We start from the raw sequence: 23,494 nt of genomic DNA on the forward strand, positions 1-23,494 counted from the left end.
GTAAGTACCTTCAGTGATCAGAAAAGACAGAAAAATAGACATCTTAAAAATAGAATTTGTCTCAATCAGTTGTGAGGAATGAAGTACAAAGTAGCATCTGTAACCTGACAGATTTCTCCAGGTGACACAAAATAGAGAGGATGATTAGGGGTCTGAAGGACAATCTACTGTAATATTCAAGTGGGAGTGCTGAGGAGGCGCCAGGAAAAGAGGTCCCAAAAGAATCCGGGAACAAAGGGAGCCTCAGATGAGTCAGGGAGTCGAAGGTGGGACCAGACGTGTGTTCCAGAGTCACTGTTCAGGGTGCGGCCAGATTCAGCTGGAGGGGAGGGGAGGCTGGACTCATCCTTGACCCGGTTTGGGGCTCGGTTCTGTGTCTGATTCACCCACTTCTAGCACAGGTGTAAGGATGTGCCCGGATTCTTTTAAGGAACCAGTGGAGTGACATTCTTGTGAAATACTAGAAATCTTAAGGAAAACTGGAAGATGAAAAAAATAGTGTGTTTGGAATAGAGGAGAAATAAACAAGAGACCCATTCCATCCTCTGCTCTTTTACTGGAAACACTTAGTTCATCAAGGGTCTATGTACAAGATCTAATATTTTTGTATTCATAGGAAGAATCAGGATTGTCATCATCAAAAAAGTCCCCCCTTGCTTTAGCTTTTACCTTCTTCATCTTCTTCTCCTTTAACTCTCGTTAAAAATAAGCTTGTGTTCTGTTAATACTCCCCTTTGGGAGATTGCCTGTGAGAATAATCTATATGTAGCTCATAGAGTTGACTATTTTTTGATAAGCTTTGGGCACTGGGTGAAGCCTTATGAATCAGTAGTAAAAATAATTTAAGAAAAGAAAAGTAAGAAATTCAGTATTCTCAAAAGAGAAGAAAAAGACATAGGATGTTTAAATGATCTTTGTGTATCAAACGCGCATGCATAGTTACTGCTTTTAATCTTTTTGGATACGAAGTAGAAGCCACGTGTTTATAATTTTTTCCAGCCATGTTTTCACTTTTTAATTTCCCAGTGTGCCTTGCTAGGTGGTTCCCTTTAATGAGACCTGGGTTTCATTTCAGTTGGTTTGCTCTAGAATCTCCACAATCTCTTCTATTTTTTGCCTCTTCTGTCTTAAGAAAGCCAAAGAGGTTTTAATGGACCACAAGGCCGCTCTGACTCCTGGAATTCACAATTTCCTAAGAGCACAATGCAGTTAGCGCCTGCTGGTTTTACAGCATCAGCTGAAACACCCAGCTGTGAAACGCACGGCTGCCCCTCGAATGAATTGTGGTGGAGAAGTAGAAGTTAAGATAGAAAAATCTGGGTTTCTCCTGTTAATACTCTCCTTATTCCTTACTACTAAAGGCAGCTGTACCAGATTCTCATTTATACACAGCTATGAAGCAAGAATTCCTGAAGAAATCTACTCTACATGTTAAGCTATGGAAGTAGGTGTATTCTTTTCTTCACTAAAGTCAGCAGGGATTGGGTCTTTTTGGATTTAAACTGGGTTTGCAAGAGCTTTTGAACAGTTATCATTGTAATGCCAAAGCTGATCAGTCATTAATAAAAGGATATTACAAAGTGGGAACACACTGATACCATTGTTGGTAGGTTGGTGGGTTGACGGCCACCTTCTCTCCCTTTGGTGGGAGGGGGAGAGCACATGTTACCAATTGTCACCCACTTCCCCTCCATGCCTAGTCCAGTAGCAGTGGCAGACACCCTACGTCCATGTCCACAGGATGCAGAAAGCCCTGGATGTGTCTCCAGGAGATGAGCCTTGTCCTTGCAGGGGGCCATGCCAACCTAATCTGGCCTCTGTCACTCCTGAATGCCAGTTCCCCCTCAGGAGTCCACAAGGAGAGTGAAAGCACCTCAGTTTGTTTGGGTCACTTCGTCTTCAGAATTTACTGATAGCCAAGGGGTTCACCCTTCTCATCAGAGGGAAGGAGTTTTTTTTCTATAAAGCCAGTACTCTAAAGATGGCTAAGGAGATGCTCCATCCTGGGGGCTAGTACAAGTACTGACCATGGGGATTCCCTCACCCTCCTGAGCTTCACTGGGAAATCAGTGGTTCCTTTTTCTGGGTAAGTGCAGTTTAATAACCCCTGACTCCTATCCTTTTTGGAGGCAACCCATCCCTTGCCTGTCACTCACACCTCATGCTTTTTATTTCATCTTCTTAACTTAGATTTTTATTTAGAGTCCTCTCACTACCCTCTTAAATCAATGGTGTCCGTTTTTGAAATTGAGAAGTGTTTCATATCCGAGGGAGCTCTAAATCCGAGTCTTAACGATGGAAATTTCTATTTTTCCTTGTAGGGATTCTGTCCACGTTTGGAAATGGGTATGTCCTTTATATGTCTTCTAGACGAAAAAAGAAGCTGAGACCTGCGGAAATAATGACTGTCAATTTAGCAATCTGTGATCTGGGGATTTCAGGTAACACTGCCATGCTGTTTCTTCTTTGAGGGTTTCAGTGCCCAGTTATAAAGTCCTCACTGGCTCACAGATCACCCTACCCTGAGCTGCTTTTGCTTTTTCTTTTTCACAAATCATCTTTGCAGAATTCGTGGTAAGTCAGCGGAGTGTTGTCTGGCTATAGAGATTGTCCATTTAGTGTGTATCGAGTCCTTTCAATGTGCCAGGTGCGTTAGATGCGAGGATACAACTTGAAATGATACATGATGCTTCAGATACCTCATCGTATATGGGGCTAAACGATTCCAAAAGCAAACTTACAGACGTGCTGTAGATCACTGTTTTGAGCTCAGTCACATCCTTCCCACGCTTGTGGAAGTTTGTGAAGCATCAAGGGACTAAGGTCTTAGGCTAAAAGATGAATCTGAGAGGTGAGGCTAGGTCTAGGAAGGAGGGAGGGCTGCCCTTGTAATGACATGCTTAAGTGTGGCTTAGGGACTGATCGCAAGTGTAGGAAACTTTTAGTTCAATAGCACTTGAATTTGGCTGCACAAAAATATCACCTGGGGAACTTACAACAAGAACAACAACTTATGGCTGAGTTTCATACCCAGAAATTTTGATTTAATTGGTTGAGAATGTTACTCGGAGATCAGGTTATTTAGGATTAGAAAATTAAAGCTTCCAGGTAAATTTGTTGTGCAGCCAAAATTTTGAACCCCTGGTTTATTTCTTCCTTTTTTGGCCTCTCTGATTACCCAGCAAGGAGGAACTGGAATACAATTTGTCTTTAACTGTAATTCATTTTTACAAATATGAATGGTTTGGGGGTAAGTCACCTCCTTTTGGGTTCAGCCATACAATCCCAGTGTTGGCTAGATACACACAAATATGTCTTTGGATCCCTATTCTCTGCTATGTAGCATGTGGTCTTAAGTTACTAGAATTGGGGAAGCTGAGTTTGAATAGCACGCATCAACTCGTCTTTCCACCAGAAATATTTTAGCAGTTTCCCATCTAAGCATCCTTTAAAAAAATATTTCCTGGTATTTGTTTCTCTCTTCATAAGTAGATTTTTCTGCTACTGCCAATCTCTAAAAACAGGGCTCAGTGATAAGTGTTGATCCATTGAGTTACAATTTATCACACAGCAGTGGATGTGCTGCCTTCTTACTGAGTTTGGATGATCTTGGTTATTTGGGAAGACTTTTCTCAGCATGGACAGGCTGAAGTATCGTCAGCTCTTTGGGAAATACACATGCATACTAAGAGGAGCATGACAGACCCGGCCCCTATCTGTGAAAATAATTTGAGATGCGCCTGGGGGTGATTTGCGACGCTGCAAAATGAGTGCCGTTTTCCATTTGGACACACGATGGCGGTGTCGCAACATGAATAATGGCGCTCCCGCTCGGCTCACCATGCTGCCCCCTAGAGGTTCTCTCTGGTACTGAACATAAAATGCTTGACAAACCTGCCAGTTCAGCCACATCCTTCACGTGTAGCGGACAGAAGCTTACAGTTGAATTAGACTAGTCTGGGGCTTCCCAGGTGGTTCAATGGGTAAAGAATCTGCCTGAAATGCAGGCGACGCAGGTTCAATCCCTGGGTAGGGAAGATCCCCTGGAGAAGGGCATGGCAACCCACTCAAGTGCTTTTGCCTGGAGAATCCCATGGACAGAGGAAGCTGGTTGGCAACAGTCCACAGGGTCCCAAAGAGTTAGTCATGACGGAAGCGACTGGGTGCACACAGCACGCATAATTGGCCGGGTCCATTGAAAATGCTTTCAACCAAGCAGGTCTGCTCTAGGATTGTATAAACCACCTGCTCTGCATCTATCTTAGAGTAGTTCACCAGGAAGCCTCTTCTTCCATGGGTTCTCTGATTAACTCAGACCATTCTTTCCAACCTCTGGATCGCTCTCTCTTTTTAAATTAATTTATTTTTGGCTGTGCTGGGTCTTCCTTGCTGTGTGAGCTTTCTCTAGTTGCAGTGAGCAGGAGTTGCTCTCTAGTTGTGGTGCACAGGCTTCTCGTTGCAGTGGTTTTTCTTGTTGCAGAGCACGGCCTCAAGGGCAGAGGCTCAGTAGTTGCAACACAGTGGCTGCTCTGAGGCATGTGGGATCTTCCCGGATCAGGGATTGAACCTGTGTCTCCTGCATCGGCAGGCAGATTCTTTACCACTGAGCCACCAGGGAAGCCCTGGATATCTCTCAAATACATTTTTTCCTTTCAATAAATCTTAAAAATGTTTATTTTTTTAAAAAATGTTTATGTCTTTTAAATTTTTTCCCTTGCTTTAATATATTCATTATAAGCACCTTGAAAAACACATTAGATGTGTTTCATCTACACAACTAATATTTGTTGTTTATATATCAATGGCTCTCAATCATGAATATGTATCATGATCACCTGGGGAGATAAAAAAACATACTGTGATGGCCTAGCTTTCTTGAGATAAATTAAATCAGATTATTTGGGGGTTGGAACTCTGGACATTGATATTTAAAATTAAGCTAAGCAAAGCAAAACAAAACAAAAAAATCCTCCAGTGATTTTGATGTGCAGTTGGGTTTAGGGAGAGAAACTTCCAAAACATTCATCAAACCCCTTTGGCATGGACTTCCTCGGTGATCCAATGGTTGAAAATATGCCTGCTTACACAGAGGACATGGGTTCGCTCCCTGGTCTGGGAAGATTCTACATGCCTTGGGGCAACTAAGCCCAAGTGCTACAACTACTGAGCCCGTGAGCTCTAGAGCCTGCCATGGCAATGAGAAGCCTGAGCACCACAATTAGAGAGTAGCCGTCACTCCCTGTAACTAGAAAAAGCCCGCACACAGAAACAAAGACCCAGTGCAGCCAAAAGTAAATAAACAAAAAATAAAAATTTGAAAAATGCTTTGACATCCCAAAGGCTCTAGATGACATCCCAGAGGTTTGTTAAAGGCTCTACTCTAGATAGAGACCTAAAATATCTTTTTTGCTGATGGATCCCAGGCACAACAGACACAACTGTACTCCATCAAGTCACTGTCAATTGCCTTTTTTGGCTGCCTTTAGCACCACCCAGCAGACCCTCAGCTCAAGCTCTGAGTCTGCTGTCTTCCCTGCCTAGAATGTTTTCCCTCTAAATGTTTGCTCGAGTTCTGGGCCACTGATTTAGCATCCACCTACACCTCACATTCACAGAGAGGTCTTCCCCGATCTGATTGAAAACAGCAAATTCTGTCTCTCTCCTTCCTCTGTTTCATTTTTCTTCCCGTCACTCATCATGAGCCATCATTCCATCATATCATATCTTACAAGTTATTGTTTGGTCTCCTCTGTTAAAAATGAATCTGTTAATCTTGATCTCCACATTGTCCTCTATCACCGTTTACCTAATGAGCATTAAATAATTATTTGTTGAACAAAACAATACCTCTTTTACATTGGGTTTCCCTACTGACAATGGAGTGTAGACCCAATAGGTTTAGAAAGCTCTGAGATGAAGGTGCTCAGTCTAGTTAGTTGGAGTATGGCACTGGCTGTGTAGACAGCTAGAGGTGATATGTGTCTAGCTTATAAAAGCACCCAATAAAGAGGAGTTACTTGATTGAACTAACAGTGTACCAAGGGAGGGTACAGAGTGGAAGGGGCCAGCATTTGCAGGCTGTGAATGTCAGTTACTTGGGTTTTCTAATGCATGAAGGTTGGGGAGCTGTCTTTATATTTATTTATTTTTCATTTATTTTTATTAGTTGGAGGCTAATTACTTTACAATATTGTAGTGGTTTTTGCCATACATTGACATGAATCAGCCACGGATTTACATGTGTTCCCCATCCCGATCCCCCCCCCCCCCCACCTCCCTCTCCATCCCATCCCTCTGGGTCTTCCCAGTGCACCAGCCCTGAGCACTTGTCTCATGCATCCAACCTGGACTGGTGATCTGTTTCATCCTTGATAGTATACTTGTTTCAATGCTGTTCTCTCAGAACATCCCACCCTCGCCTTCTCCCACAGAGTCTAAAAGTCTGTTCTCTACGTCTGTGTCTCTTTTTCTGTTTTGCACATAGGGTTATTGTTACCATCTTTTTAAATTCCATATATATGCGTTAGTATACTGTATTGGTGTTTATCTTTCTGGCTTACTTCACTCTGTATAATGGGCTCCAGTTTCATCCATCTCATTAGAACTGATTCAAATGAATTCTTTTTAATGGCTGAGTAATATTCCATTGTGTGTATGTACCACAGCTTCCTTATCCATTCATCTGCTGATGGGCATCTAGGTTGCTTCCATGTCCTGGCAATTATAAACAGTGCTGCGATGAACATTGGGGTGCAGGTGTCTCTTTCAGATCTGGTTTCCTCAGTGTGTATGCCCAGAAGTGGGATTGCTGGGTCATATGGCAGTTCTAGTTCCAGTTTTTTAAGGACTCTCCACACTGTTCTCCATAGTGGCTGTACTAGTTTGCATTCCCACCAACAGTGTAAGAGGTGGGGAACCCTCTTTTGATAGATGGATCAGATACAGGAATTGGAAAGCTTCCTCAGCCATTCTCTTCGGGGTGGGGGTGGGGTGGGGAGATTGAATACATAGCTGGATAAGGAGGGTGCAGGGTGTGAATTAAAATAGAAGACTACTTTCTAGAAGGTAAGAAACAAAACAAGCTGATGAAGGCTGAAGGGATAAATAGTTTAAGTCCTAGAGATCTGGGTCTGGTTGTAAACAAATTGGACCTAACGTTTCCCAATATAGCTTTCCCTCTTGTCTGCCTAAGAGAAGACTCGACAGTGAGTTGGGTGGGCGGGGTAGAGTTGAACCGGAGGGAACGTCCCTTGACAAGTCACTTGGCGCTCTAGTTGTAGGCAAACCGTTCACCATCATCTCTTGCTTCTGTCATCGCTGGGTGTTCGGCTGGATTGGCTGCCGCTGGTATGGATGGGCTGGATTTTTCTTTGGCTGTGGAAGTCTTATTACTATGACTGCTGTCAGCCTGGACCGATACCTGAAAATCTGCTATTTATCATATGGTAAGTAGGAAGGTTTCTATTCCCTGAGAGTCGAATCTAGGTGGATTGTCAGAGCGGTCCATGTGTTACCCAGAGATAATAAACAAAGATTATGAATACACTCAGAGACCAGGAGTATTTCTACTCATAGCCTATCTTGTTCTAACTTACACTTAAAGACTTGAACCTGTGTCCATGTAGGTTTCTTTCAATACTATTTTTTGTAGGAATGTCTGGTGTTTCTCTACGATGCTTTTATGAAAGTATCATTTCTTTGTATAAAGTGTGTAAGCTGTGTTATGTCATGTAAGCAAAAGAAATAAAATGCGTTGAAAAGATATTGGGTCCAAGATGTTTTAGCTGTTTCCCCAAGTAGTAAGTATAATTATATGGAAAGATTTTTCTGATTCTCCTTTAGCACTCAGGCTCCCTGTGGCTGCAGAGATGAGGAATTCTCCTCCAGGTTAGAGAGCCAAGCCTGCAGGAAAGGACACACATACGAAATACCAGCCAACATTCTTTTTGTGGTCTTGGTATGTAGAAAGACCAGTGGGTAAGAATATTGGTCAGGGGTGAGCCAGCCATAAACACACTTTCAGAGGCTAGTGATCTGATTTTAATGATAAGACCATACTACATGGGAAAGATAAATTTTTCATACTTTGGCTTCTTGGGCTTCTGGAAAAATTATTGAACCCATAAGAGATGCATTTGGCCCTTTAAATTTAATATTGAGAACTAGGTGCAACCAGAAATTGATACTGGTTCACGCTACACTGCCTTGTTCATCAGTCTTAATCAGCTTGGTGACTGTGAGCATGGAGACAGATCATGGCCTGGGGCCCAAAATGGGAAAGATCAAGTTGATGTGACACTCTCAACAGGGTAGAATTTTTCTTTATATTTTGAAAGTTTACAGTCCTAAATTAAAAACAAAATATACAGGAGGTGGGGGTGGGGGATAGGGTCATGGTCCAACGTGTGCACCATCCAGCACTCATCTTTAAGAAAAATTTTGCATCACTTTTTCTAACAGTTTAGAATCTGCAATAGAAATAACTGGAATCAAAAATGCCAATAAAATACAAAAAATACAATTATACCTATTCTGGATGATATCAGAGTCAGTTTTTTTCTATAAACTTATTTTTGATCGTATCAAGTAAACTTTAAATATACCTATTGATTTTACAGATGAAGAGGCAAAAAGTTCAATTTCCTGAAGATATTTGAGGAATACGAAACCTCAATGTCTCTGCTTTTTAGATATTTTCTTGACTTTAGGCTTCAGGTCCGATATAGAGATAATGTTGCTCACCACCCCCCAGAATCACTGCAGGGCACAACTACCATGGGAACTGTATATGCTTTCCAGCTTCTTCTAAGATTGATTCTCGATAGTCTGGTTTCATCATTTGATTTGTTGCACAATTAAACCCTCCACACGGTACCATGGAATGTTGGAATTAGAAGGTCGCTTGGGGCCATGTACCCCATGCAATGGGATAAAGTGTTTTAAGGCATCCCTGACAGGCAGCCACCTGGCCTCTTCTTGAGTAATTCCAGTGACCAGTGACGGGGAGCTTACTACTGCACAAGGCAGCCCATTCTCTGATTGGTCTGCTCTGGTTGTTACAATGTTATTCCTTATATTGAGACAAAACTGCTTCCCAGTAACCTCCACCCATTGGTCCTAGTTCTGACTGCTGGAGCATCACAGAACCAATCTACTAATCTACTCCCTCCTGTATTGACAGCCTTTCACCATAACCGAATGTAAGTATAAAACACCTCACCAAGCAACCCTCACCGTAAATGCTTCTACATATGCTTATGCACGTTCCTGTAAATTTATATAATTATCCGTGCCAATGTTTTCTGCGTTATAATAATGGATAACCAAGCGCTGACAGATATCGTGGCTACCTGATTGTTACTCCTATCTGGTGGGACCATGAGATTTGCATTTTATGATGATGTCTATTTGAAAAAAAAAAAAAATAGAGACCAAGGAAACCATCTGTTACGTTTCTTGTTAGTGCCAAATGAAACAAACACAGGAGTGAATATTCATGTCAATGTAGTCCTTCATAGTTTGCAAAGGAGACCTGACATGGTTCATTTCACCCTTCTCGAAATCTGTAAGCAGTAGATTTTTATTTCCTCCATTTTACTGCTAAGAACACTGACGTCTGGAAAGGTTACGTGAAGCGGGTCAAATACTAGAAATGAGAAGGATTAGGCCCTTCTGATTTTCCCAGACCTCACGTGACGCTAAGCAGAGTCTGTGCTGAAGAAATCATTTGGCTTTTATTAAATATGATTTGATATTTCTTCTCTGCTACCAAAACCCAGGGCAGGTAAGAGTCACCTCTCTGGCTCTTTGGGTTCCAGGCAATAAATGGGGTGGAGGTAACTTCCTGTAGAGGCTGAAGCCCTAGAGCAGGCTGACCTGTCTTTGGTGGTGGTATTGAACTTTGTAAAATGATCACTAGTGTTTTACAGCTTTCCTTAACTGACTGCACTGTTTCTGCCTCTTGGAATTCTCTTTTGGCTAATGGAAACCAGTGCTGAAGCATGGAGTTTTTTTTTTTTTCCTTGTTTTTCTGAAAATATTTTCACAGAATTACTTTTGCAGAGCATGGTATGTTCTACCTAGGTTCCCCACTTCTCCACCTTTGGCTGTGAGTGTGACTGTTGTGTTAATAACATTGGAAGAGTCAAAACCTGCTCTCACCCGACCCTTACCACATCACCCCACGCAGTCATGACCCTGGCATCCACCCCCACTCCTCAAGTTCTTAGGTGAGAGGCACACAAGCTTTTTGGAAGAAGGATAATTTAAAGACACAAGCAGTGTCTTCTCATTTCTCCCCCAAAGGACTCTACGTCTGATGAACCCTTAACACATGCTTTTTGGGGGCTCCATTTGTATATTCTACCAGTTAGCCTCTTATCCTGGATAGGATCTCCAAGGTCATTCTGGATATCTTCCACCGTCTTCAGCATCCTCTCATCTTTTTACTGCCACCTCTCCCCAGCTTTTGTCACGTTCCCCCTCCCAAGGCTCCCAGACGCCTAGAGAAAACCTTCCCTGTGAAATCACTTCCGGTGTTATTCTCTTGGAAAAAGAGCCCAAGCTCTGAAACCCTCCATCCCTCCACCCAACTCTCCCTCCGGCTTTGGTTACTGACCACGTCTCCCAGAATCCAATGGATCAACTCTTTGGATGTGGAATTTGACCTGTCGAGGGGAGGTGTCTGGGTGGAGGGCAGATTACATTCTGGTAATGCTCTTCTTCCACCTCCAGGGGTTTGGCTGAAAAGAAAGCACGCCTACATCTGCCTGGCAGTCATCTGGGCCTATGCTGCCTTCTGGACCACCATGCCCTTGGTAGGTCTGGGGGACTACGCGCCTGAGCCCTTCGGAACTTCCTGCACCCTGGACTGGTGGCTGGCCCAGGCCTCAGTAGGGGGCCAGATTTTCATCCTGAACATCCTCTTCTTCTGCCTCTTGCTCCCAACGGCTGTGATCGTGTTCTCCTACGTGAAGATCATTGCCAAGGTTAAGTCCTCGTCCAAAGAAGTAGCTCATTTTGACAGTCGGATCCATAGCAGCCATGTGCTAGAAGTGAAATTGACCAAGGTAACTGCAGTCATAATTTATAGACATGTTCTGTAATCAACTAAAACTTCACAGGGTGAAGAAGCTGGGGAATGCTGAAGACTGGGAGAACTTCAAATGCCCTCTGTTTATGTCCTTCTGAACTTGGTTTTTATGTATTTAAACCTTTGTAGTATCCCTTCTGTCTCTATCTCAGTCTCATTTACACACACACACACACACACACACACACTTTTAATATCTACCAAATTTATACAATGGATCTACTGGGGGCTTCCCTTGTGGCTCAGATGGTAAAGCATCCGCCTGCAATGTGGGAGACCCGGGTTCAATCCCTGGGTCAGGAAGATCGCCTGGAGAAGGAAATGGCAACCCACTCCAGTACTCCTGCCTGAAAAATTTCATGGACTGAGGAGCCTGGTAGGCTACAGTCCATGGGGTCGCAAAGAGTTGGACACGACTGAGCAACTTCACTTTCACTTCACTTCACTGGGGGCTTATTTCCTCTATTGAATAGGATATTATTGATTTTTAAACATTATTTCACCAATAAGAATAATAACTTTTATGACTCTTAAAATGCCTCACAGTATTTAATGTTTTGTATGGACTTTGGAGGAGGGCATGGCAACCCACTCTAGTATTCTTGCCTGGAGAATCCCATGGATAGAGGAGCCTGGCGGGCTACAGTCCATGGGGTCACAAAGAGTCGGACATGACTGAAGTGGCTGAGCATGCATGCACATGTGGACTCTGATGGGTGTGACTATGGACATCCCTTATTTATACAGTAACAGCTTGCTGTGTCTGCCTTCCTATGGGTTCTTCACACAAGAGAAGTTTCTGCAGCATTGAGTCCCTTGACAAATGCTAGTCTCAGAGTCGGCAGTCCTGCAAATATTAGTGTTAGTTGCTCAGTCGTGTCCAACTCTTTGCAACCCTATGGATGTAGCCCACCAAGGCTCCTCTGTCCATGGAATTTCCCAGGCAAGAATGGGTAGCCATTCCCTTCTCCAGAGGATCTTCCCCACCCAGGGATCTAACCCGGGTCTCCTGCATTGCAGGCAGATTCTTTACTGTCTGGGCCATCAGATATTGTGGTGCTCTGTAAAAGAGCAGACAATTTGAAAACAGACACGGGTTTGGATTTTTTGCAAGGCTTGTGACCCAGAGGTAGATACTTGGAATCTCGTGTACCAGGAATGGTAACGTCTGTTTCTCTGGGTTGTGGTGGGAATTCAATGAAATAAGCATATTATCTTGTCATCTAGTGCGTAGATGATGGTAAAGAAACCATTGGTTGGTTGGTGTAGTTGCTAAGTTGTGTCCGACTCTTTAGTGATCTCATGGACTGTAGCCTGCCAGGTTCCTCTGTCCATGGGATTTTGTAGGCAAGAATACTGGAGTGGGTTGCCATATCCTTCTCCAGGGGATCTTCCTAACCCAGGAATTGAATTCTAGTCTCCTGCATTTCCTGCACTGGCAGACACATTGAGCTACCAGGGAAGGCCAAAGAAACTGTAGCTTCTCTTTTCTTTTCTAACCTATAGGAATTCAAGTAAAGCCTAATGCAGTGGTTTGTACACTTTCACCACATCTCACCTTTATATTGAAAAAATATTTTTCAGCAATCTCAATATAAATGCCATGTTGTACCATCAATCTTTTTTTGTTTGTTTGTTTCTTTTCTTTTTTTATTGAAGGATAATTGCTTTACAGAATTTTGTTGTTTTCTGTCAAACCTCAACATGAATCAGCCATAGGTATACATACATCCCCTCCCTTTTGAACCTCCCTCCCATCTCCCTTCCCATCCCCCCCCTCTGATACAGAGCCCCTGTTTGAGTTTCCTGAGCCATTCAGCAAATTCCCGTTGGCTATCTATTTTGCATATGATGATGTCAGTTTCCCTGTTACTCTTTCCATACATCTCACCCTCTCCTCCCCTCTCCCCATGTCCATAAGTCTGTTCTCTATATCTGTTTCTCCACTGCTACCCTGTAAATAAGTTCTTCAGTACCATTCTTCTAGATATATGCATTAGAATATGATATTTATCTTTCTCTTTCTGACTCACTTCACTCTGTGTAATAGGTTCTGGGTTCATTCACCTCATCAGAACTGACTCAAGGGCATTCTTTTTTATGGCTGAGTAATATTCCATTGTGTATATATACCACAACTTCTTTATCCATTCATCTGTTGATGGACATCTAGGTTGCTTGCATGTACTAGCTATTGTAAATAGTACTGTAGTGCACATTGGGATGCATGTGTCTTTTTCAATTTTGATTTCCTCAGGGTTTATGCCTAGGAGTGGGATTGTTGGGTCATATGGTGGTTTTATTCCTAGTTTTTAAAGGAATCTCCATACCGTCTTCCATAGGGGCTATATCAATTTTCATTGCCACCAACAGTGCAAGAGCATTCCCTTTTCTCCACACCCTCTCCAGCATTTATTGTTTGTAGACTTTTTGATGATGGCCATTCTGACTGGTGTGTGGTGATATATCATTGTAGTTTTGATTTGCATTTCTCTAATAATGAGCAATGTTGAGCATCTTTTCATGTGTTTGTTAACCATCTGTATGTCTTGTTTGGAGAAATGTCTGTTTAGGTCTTTTCCCCACTTTTTGATTGGGTTGATTTTATTTTACATGTAGTTTCTAACATGTATTCTAAATGACACTATATTATATATGGGGCTTCCGTGGTGGCTCAGACGGTAAAGAATCTGCTTGCAAAGTGGGAGACCTGGGCTTAATCCCTGGATCGAGGAGATCCCTGGAGAAAGGGATGGCAACCCACTCCTCCAGTATTCTTTCCTAGAGAATTCCATGGATAGAGGAGCCTGGCAGGCTACAGTCCCTGGGGTTGCAAAGAGTTGACAAGACTGACCCTTAACACATGTAATATTATGTATTACATTTATAGTTCATTTGTATATATAAAATCTTTATCAATATAATCTAAAAATATACCTCTAATTATTCTCATTTGTGCAAAAAATTTGTCACAATTCAACCCATATTGAAAAATAAACACACCTTTCTACTGTGGCACCTTCTCTACTAAATTTAAGCTGTTTTAAAATACTATTTAATTTTTATCCTTTTTTTTTTTTTTTTTTGGTACCGAGTGAAAATAAGTAGAAAAACCTTCACTGGACCATTTCATAATTTTAGAAACCTTGTCCTCATTCAACTACCTCTTGGGATCAGGAGTTTGCTTGTTCACTTGGCGCTTTCTGATCTCCAGAATGGCTTGGTCTAAAAGCTTATTACTTAAAGGCCACTTCACTGCATTATGGGATCAAAATCATTCATTTTTGATGTCCTCTAATTATTTCTAGGTGGGTAATTATCTAGGCCTACATTTTGCCAGTCTGATCTCATCAGCTTAAATATGGATTTTCTAGCTATAAACCTTTCTCCACATTATAGTTTCTTTCTGATTAATTAAAAAAATGGTTTTGCCAGACGTTTATAGCAGGGTGAAATTTCACAGATTACCAAAATTGCAGAGGTGTGCAAAATACAAAACAAAAAACAAAGAAACCAACAAAACAAAACAGAACACCTCTTTGTATTCCTATGACGCAGTACAATCTCATTTTTATGCCTGCATTTGACCTTGTAAAAAAAACAACATTAGAGGATCAGGATATATTCAATTGAGTCAGGTTTTCCTCCTCTTCCTAGACTCTATGTAAATTCCAGAGAGGTCTCTGTAACTCTGTGGGACCCGTGGGTGGGGCTCTTGGTTTGGTTGTTGTCAATTTATTGATCCTGGCTCCTTCTGGCCTCGGGCATCCATTGTCATAGGTCACTTTGCATCCTATCTCTTTCAACTGTTAAGGGCTCTTTGGGCTCATTAGAAATTCGAGCTACTTCCCCATCTTTCCATGGCAACCCACTGGGTGGATTTTGGGAGCTTGGCTGGCACCCTAGGAAGTAAGGCACAAGCTTTCTGCTCTTGCAAATATGTTGAGAGTCTATTGCTCCTCCCTGTGCTTGGTTCAGTAGAGTGTTTTCAGGGCAGCTTCTCAAGGTCAGTTACTAGCTCCTCTGAGGTTCTCCCTTGCTAAGAGCTACAGGCCCTTGACTCACTGTGGGCTTGGAAAACTGGCTCCTAAATCCATGTACACCCCTTTAACATGTCCACACAGTAAGTACACTTAATGCCTCTAATCTTACACATCTCTGATTGTAAATACTCAAAGTCATTTTTGTCACACTCAAAACCCTTTTCTCTCAACTGTTTCCTCTCTTATAAGTTTCAAATTTCTATTTTGAAATTCATAAGCTGAGAAATGAATGTTTTACTTCTTTGGGCATTTCTGCTTGTAAAAACCTTCGTGCTGTTGTAGTGAACACTTCTGCTGCTGCTTTAACAAAGGGGATGGTAGGGTAACAGGAAGGAAATAAGAGAAGTTTTGATGAATTTTTCTGTATATTACTGTGCTGTGTATATTGGTACCTCATATTTATTCACTTGACACACACTGAGGGCTTTCCTGGTGGCTCAGTGGTAAAGATTCCTCCTGCCAATGCAGGAGACGTGGGTTTGATCCCTGGGTTGGGAAGATTCTCCTGGAGGAGGAAATGGCAACCCACTTCAGTATTCTTGCCTGGAAAATCTCACATACAGAGGAGCTTGGCAGGCTACATTCCATAGGGTCACAAAGAGTTGGATACAATTAAGTGACTGAACATGTACACAATACACACAGATTATCCACAGTATCCCAGGCCTATAGTTAATATCTAGATCCTGTGGACACCTGGGTATCTCCTAATGTCTCTTTATTTCTAGCAGAAAACCTTTCTGATCCCTCCTGGCTTGTTGAAGTCCCTCTGTTGTGGGCCATCAGAGCACTTGGCATATCCACTCTGGTTTGGTTTGGTTTTAGTGACTCTGTGTGGCCTGTGGAACTTTCCCTACCATAGATCAAACCCATGGCCCCTGTATTGGAAGCTCAGTCTTAACCTCTGGACCGAGGGAAGTCGCATTTTCACTTTTTTGAATGACACAGCGTTGTGGCTCTTTTTTACAAGACAGTAGCTGGATGAGGGCAAGTGCTGTTTGCTGTAGTTCTCCAGCGCCTGGCATCTGTGAGATGCTTAATCAGGATTGCTGGGATGACAAATAATTGAATACACTGTGTTAACATAATTACCTTGATCAGTGTTAACCGTTCTCTTGACCCCTGGCTTGAGGGCCTCTGTCCCTTTTATACCCAAGGAGGTATTTTGTTTTGCTTTGTTTTTTTCACATTGACTGTGAAGTCTTTTTAAGACAACTTTCTTTTTTTTTTTTTTTGACTGTGCCAGGTGGCATGTGGGATCTTAGTTCCCTGACCAAGGATCAAACCCATGCCCCATGCATTGGGAGCAAGGAATCAACCACTGGACCACTTCAGAATTCCCTGAAATCTTTTTAAAACTCAAAAATGTCTGCTTCCTTCAAAAGACTCCTCTTCAGTATTGCTCATTGAATGTTATTTATTGTTGAGGGTTCAGAGTCAGAGGACCCCCATGTGGACTCTGAGGGCAGTTGGTGGCAAAGCTGAATTGTATTTCTTTTTTAAACTAATTAATGAATTCCTTTCCTCTGGTTCTTCTTACTTGTTCTTAGCTTAAATGCTTTTTCCCATAGAAGCAGTCTCTGAATTGAATTCAAGTCCTCCTATATAAATGTTTCCTCATTGCTTTTGCATTTTTCTATTAGAATTTGCCACAATTTAAAATTAATTTGCAATTGCATACCTATTTTGTGACTGTTTAGTCAATGTCTGTCTTTGCCACTAGGCAGTAAGGTCCATGGGGGCAACAACCACGTCTTTTGGTTCACTTTGTGTTCCCTGGACTCAGTACCATGCCTCAAGAGAATGGACGTGTGGACATGGTTGGGGGAGGGAATGAGGGGTGAACTGGGAGATTGGGATTGACATATACACTCCCATGTGTAAAACAGACAGCTCTTGGGACCCTGCTATATAGTACAGAGAGCTCAGCTCAGTGCTGGGCAAGTGGGCGATGCTGCCCTTGCAGCCCAGCTGGGGACCTGGGTGCCACCCTCAGGTCCCCTGTGTGTCCCCCCTGCCACTGTGCCGTGGGAGGCGGGCTCCTGGCCCCAGATGTCAGACCAGCAGCTGTGTGCAGCTTGAACCCTGAGAGCCAATGCACAGTATCAGTAACCAGATGCGCAGTATCAGTGGCCAGATCAGGGCTGGGTCAGATGACATCATCCGGGTAAACAGGATTCCTGCCGGGACCCCTGTGTTTGGTGGCCCTGTGTATGGATGGGTGGGGGTGGAGGGGGCGGGTGGGTGTTGCAAGGTAGCTTTTGGGTGCACAATTCTGGGGGTGGGATGAGGGGACCAAGGGAATGATGTCTATGGAGACAGGAAGGCAGACAGGTGATGGGGGCCCAGTGGAGGCTGGAGCCCAGAGCTTCTGCTCCGTGGAATCCCAGGCTGTCCTCAGGCCTCCCTGACCTGCCCAGGGAGCTGTTTCCAGCTAGTGGATCTGGGCTCCTTTGTTCCTGAAATCCCACGAGGTTCTAGGAGGCAGCTTTTAGGGGACTGTGTTGAGTGACAGATAAGAAAGGCAAAAAGGATTGCTATGGAAATGGCTAGCGTTGGTTGGGTGGTTTAAAGGTCTGTGGAAATGGCTTTCATTACTAATATCTCTGGGCCTTTGGACCATGCATTTGTTGCCCTCTGAATAGCAGTAACCCCACCTCAGAGGCCTCAGTTCATCTAAAGTGAAGAGTGAGGTCTCCCTTGTTTGGTTGAACTAGGTATTTAGAAATCTGTATGTTCTGTTCTGTAAGCCAGCCACTGCCTCGTCAGGGAATATTGTGTTCAGTTTTAGACTCAGAGCCCCAAACACAGATGCGCAGAGTGACAGGACCTAATTTACATCCGCCGCTTCTGGTCACAGCTTTTGCTTGTTTATGGAGTAGTGGTATTTCAAGATTTGAGAAAACTGCAATTGGGAAGTGCAGAATCCTGTTCTTTCTTCTACTTTTTTTTTTTTAAGTATGAATTAATATTTTCTAGTTGGATCGTGACCAGGGCTAACATATAACAGAGGTATTGGGGCTCTCAGAAAAAAAAATTTTTATCAGTGTATGAAGGTGGGCCTGAGACAGCTGGCCTTTGTCATCATCCTGTTGATGAAATAGAAGGAAAGAGGAAACTCTTTGGAGTTTGGAGTGGTCATATTACTTAACTTCTTAAAGGTAGTGTGAAAGCAAAATATTGCTGCTCCATTTTTGTATAGATGAGGGAACAGGGCGCCAAGGAAGGAAGGTCACCGTTGCCCCAGCTCCCTCTCTGCCACCTCTCAATGGCAGGCTGCCCACACGTGGAGGACTGTGGTCTCCCAACTGGCATTTATCACTGCAATGCTACCCTTTAATATAATTTTCCCCTCTGGTTGGGAACAAATCCATATATTTGCTGGCTAGACGCAAGAGAGAAAAACCAGATCTGATCCTGCCTGTGCTCCTGCCAACTGCAGGCTTTCTGTTGGCAGGTGGCACCCTCTGCCTGCCCCGTCTTTCAAAGCACAGATGTGGTGATTTCTCTTCTTGGGACCCGATCTCATCCCAGCCACTGAAATTTCTTTGTTATCGGTAGTCCAGCTGGTTCCGGAGTGTGATTCAGCCTCATTCTTGGGGGGGAATTTATCCTATCTCTTTGGCCCTGACTTTAAGCCTTCACTTCCACATCAAGTCATCTCCTCATCTATTTTGTTATCCAAGGTGGCATGCAGCTTCAAATGTTGGCTGAAGTCTTATTTCTATCTGGGCAAAGGAGCCTGGTGGAAGGAACTAAGGTGGCAGGGCTTGAGAGTCAGGGATTCCCTCACAGTGCTTAGTGGAGATGAATGGGGACTGGAATCCAAACCCCTGAGTTCTCATGTCCGTGTGTGTGTGTATGTGTGTGTCTGTGTGTGTCCGTGTGTGTGTGTGTGTCTGTGTGTCCGTGTGTGTCTGTGTGTGTCTGTGTGTGTGTGTCCGTGTGTCCGTGTGTGTGTCCATGTGTGTGTGTGTCCGTGTCTATGTGTGTGTCTGTGTGTGTGTCGGTGTGTGTGTCTGTGTGTGTGTGTGTTTGTGCTCACTCAGACTCTTTGCAACCCCATGCACTGTATCCCTCCACTCTCCTCTGTCCATGGAATTTTCCAGGCAAAAATACTGGAGTGGGTTGCCATTTCCTCCTCCAAGGGATCTTGCTGGCCCAGGGCTTGAACTTGAGTCTCCTGTGTCTCCTGCATTGGCAGGCAGATTCTTTACCCCTGCGCCACTTGGGAAGCCCACCTTCATGTCAGAGTTTCCTACTGTTCCATGTAGCCTCCGCACACAGATGAGACAGAGGACTTTCCTTCTTGGAAAACTCCTCTGCTGTAATGCCTCAGATGTACTGGGGTCAGAGGTAGAGCCTTATAAAGCTTTTTCATCCCTATTCTGTTCTTGCTTTAATTGGTTAATTCACTGTAATTGATCCATGGTGAGCAGTTTTGCTTGTGTGACACTTCATATGAGCTTGAACCATAGTTGGAACATACCGGTATTGCTTGGTCCTCTGCAGCGAGATATATTTAAAAGCAACTGAGTTGCAGATGTGTGATTCTTTTGTAGAAGCTAAACACATATTCTGTGAATTTCCTCCCACAAAAACGGTCTAATTTAAGAATTTAAAGTTTTACTCCTCTCTCAGTGAACCAAAAGACAGTGATAAAAATGAAGCAATTAAAAAATAAACAACTTAGAAGAGACTGCTGGTACAGGTGCCTGTATTAGAACTGGTTTAAAGATATTTGGGAGAGAAATTTTGGAAAATAGAAATGAGGACACACTTAGAAATGTGGAAAGTAAAGAACACACTGATGAGAAGATTAAATGTGTTCCAAGTTAAGTAGAAAGTTTTGGGGAGGGATTTCCCTGGCAGTCTAGTGGTTCAGACTTCACCTTTCAATTCATGGGGTGCAGGTTGGATCCCTGTTTGGGTAGCTAAGATCCCACATGCCACACATTCAGAAAGCCAAAACATTAAACAGAAGCAATATAGTAACAGATCAACAAAGACAAAAAAGTTTCTGGGAAAACTGAGTGTCACGTGAAAGTTTTGCAAATTTTTGTAGTCTCTCCTAAAATAACTTTAATTTAATATTTCAATGTTTAACATTTTGTGGAGTGTATATATATATATATATATATATATTTCCATTTATTTTTATTAATTGGAGGCTAATTACTTTACAATATTGTAGTGGTTTTTGCCATACATTGACCTGAATCAGCCATGGATTTACATGTGTTCCCCATCCCGATCCCCCCTCCTGCTTCCCTCTCCATCCCACCCCTCTGGGTCTTCCCAGTGCACCAGCCCTGAGCACTTGTCTCATGCATCCAACCTGGACTGGTGATCACTGACTATCACCCTTGATAGTATACTTGTTTCAATGCTGTTCTTTCAGAATATCCCACCCTCGCCTTCTCCCACAGAGTCTAAAAGTCTGTTCTGTACATCTGTGTCTTTTTTTCTGTTTTGCATATAGGGTTATCATTACCATCTTTTTAAATTCCATATATATGCATTAGTATACTGTATTGGTGTTTATCTTTCTGGCTTACTTCACTCTGTATAATGGGCTCCAGTTTCATCCATCTCATTAGAACTGATTCAAATGAATTCTTTTTTTTTTTTTTTTTCAGTGGGTTTTGTCATACATTGATATGAATCAGCCATAGATTTACACTTATTCCCCATCCCGATCCCCCCTCCCATCTCCCTCTCCACCCGATTCCTCTGGGTCTTCCCAGTGTACCAGGCCCGAGCACTTGTCTCATGCATCCCACCTGGGCTGGTGATCTGTTTCACCATAGATAGTATACATGCTGTTCTTTTGAAACATCCCACCCTCACCTTCTCCCACAGAGTTCAAAAGTCTGTTCTGTATTTCTGTGTCTCTTTTTCTGTTTTGCATATAGGGTTATCGTTACCATCTTTCTAAATTCCATATATATGTGTTAGTATGCTGTAATGTTCTTTATCTTTCTGGCTTACCTCACTCTGTATAAGGGGTTCCAGTTTCATCCATCTCATTAGGACTGGTTCAAATGAATTCTTTTTGAGGGCTGAGTAAAATTCCATGGTGTATATGTACCACAGCTTCCTTATCCATTCGTCTGCTGATGGGCATCTAGGTTGCTTCCATGTCCTGTCAATTATAAACAGTGCTGCAATGAACACTGGGGTACATGTGTCTCTTTCAGATCTGGTTTCCTTGGTGTGTATGCCCAGGAGTGGGATGGCTGGGTCATATGGCAGTTCTATTTCCAGTTTTTTAAGGACTCTCCACACTGTTCTCCATAGTGGCTGTACTAGTTTGCATTCCCACCAACAGTGTAAGAGGGTTCCCTTTTCTCCACACCCCCTCCAGCATTTATTGCTTGTAGACTTTTGAATAGCAGCCATTCTGACTGGCATGTAATGGTACCTCATTGAGGTTTTGATTTGCATTTCTCTGATAATGAGTGATGTTGAGCATCTTTTCATGTGTTTGTTATCCATCTGTATGTCTTCTTTGGAGAAATGTCTGTTTAGATCTTTGGCCCATTTTTTGATTGGGTCATTTATTTTTCTGGAATTGAGCTGCAGGAGTTGCTTGCATATTTTTGAGATTAATCCTTTGTCTGTTTCTTCATTTGCTATTATTTTCTCCCATTCTGAAGGCTGTCTTTTCACCTTGCTTATAGTTTCCTTTGTTGTGCAAAAGCTTTTAGGTTTCATTAGGTTCCATTTGTTTATTTTTGCTTTTATTTCCAATATTCTGGGAGGTGGGTCATAGAGGATCTTGCTGTGATTTATGTCGGAGAGTGTTTTGCCTATGTTCTCCTCTAGGAGTTTTATAGTTTCTGGTCTTACATTTAGATCTTTAATCCATTTTGAGTTTATTTTTGTGTATGTTGTTAGAAAGTGTTCTAGTTGCATTCTTTTACAAGTGGTTGACCAGTTTTCCCAGCACCACTTGTTAAAGAGGTTGTCTTTTTTCCATTGTATATTCTTGCCTCCTTTGTCACAGATAAGGTGTCCGTAGGTATGTGGATTTATCTCTGAGCTTTCTATTTTGTTCCATTGATCTATATTTCTGTCTTTGTGCCAGTACCATACTGTCTTGATGACTGTGGCTTTGTAGTAGAGCCTGAAGTCAGGCAGGTTGATTCCCCCAGTTCCATTCTTTCTCAAGATTGCTTTGGTTATTCAAGGTTCTTTTGTATTTCCATACAAATTGTGAAATTATTTGTTCTAGTTCTGTGAAGAATACCATTGGTAGCTTGATAGGGATTGCATTGAATCTATAGATTGCTTTGGGTAATATACTCATTTTCACCATATTGATTCTTCAATCCATGAACACGGTATATTTCTCCATCTATTTGTGTCCTCTTTGATTTCTTTCATCAGTGTTTTATAGTTTTCTATACATAGGTCTTTTGTTTCTTTAGGTAGATATATTCCTAAGTATTTTATTCTTTTCATTGCAATGGTGAATGGTATTGTTTCCTTAATTTCTCTTTCTGTTTTCTCATTGTTAGTGTATAGGAATGCAAGGGATTTCTGTGTGTTAATTTTATATCCTGCAACTTTACTATATTCATTGATTAGCTCTAGTAATTTTCTGGTAGAGGCTTTAGGATTTTCTATGTAGAGGATCATGTCATGTGCAAACAGCACGAGTTTCACTGCTTCTTTTCCTATCTGGATTCCTTTTACTTCTTTTTCTGCTCTGATTGCTGTGGCCAGAACTTCCAACACTATGTTGAATAGCAGTGGTGAGAGTGGGCACCCTTGTCTTGTTCCTGATTTTAGGGGAAATGCTTTCAGTTTTTCACCATTGAGGATAATGTTTGCTGTGGGTTTGTCATATATAGCTTTTATTGTGTTGAGGTATGTTCTTTCTATTCCTGCTTTCTGAAGAGTTTTTATCATAAATGGATGTTGAATTTTGTCAAAGGCTTTTTCTGCATCTATTGAGATAATCATATAGTTTTTATCTTTCAATTTGTTAATGTGGTGTATTACATTGATTGATTTGTGGATATTAAAGAATCTTTGCATTCCTGGGATAAAGCCCACTTGGTCATGATGTATGATCTTTTTAATATGTTGTTGGATTCTGTTTGCTAGAATTTTGTTAAGGATTTTTGCATCTATGTTCATCAGTGATATTGGCCTGTAGTTTTCTTTTTTGTGGCATCTTTGTCTGATTTTGGAATTAGGGTGATGGTGGCCTCATAGAATGAGTTTGGAAGTTTACCTTCTTCTGCAATGTAGAGTATATTTTGACATGAGAAGGTTATAGAAAATGATTGTGCCTCATGTTAACTGCATTTTCACTTCAAAAACATAAGTAACATTATGCAGTACTTTG

General features: G+C 42.3%; 1 protein-coding gene across 1 annotated transcript in view; it reads left to right on the plus strand.

The window, feature by feature from the left end:
* OPN5 (opsin 5) overlaps positions 1 to 23,494 on the plus strand; it is a 33,318-nt gene that overhangs the window by 1,852 nt on the left and 7,972 nt on the right. Inside the window, exons 2-4 of the mRNA XM_043908738.1 lie at positions 2,322 to 2,441; positions 7,275 to 7,445; positions 10,735 to 11,069. Coding sequence (XP_043764673.1) covers positions 2,322 to 2,441; positions 7,275 to 7,445; positions 10,735 to 11,069 — 626 coding nt within the window. The remainder of the gene's footprint in view (positions 1 to 2,321; positions 2,442 to 7,274; positions 7,446 to 10,734; positions 11,070 to 23,494) is intronic.

The sequence above is a fragment of the Cervus elaphus genome, chromosome 7, assembly GCF_910594005.1.
Source record: "Cervus elaphus chromosome 7, mCerEla1.1, whole genome shotgun sequence".
Classification (NCBI taxonomy): Eukaryota; Metazoa; Chordata; class Mammalia; order Artiodactyla; family Cervidae; genus Cervus; species Cervus elaphus.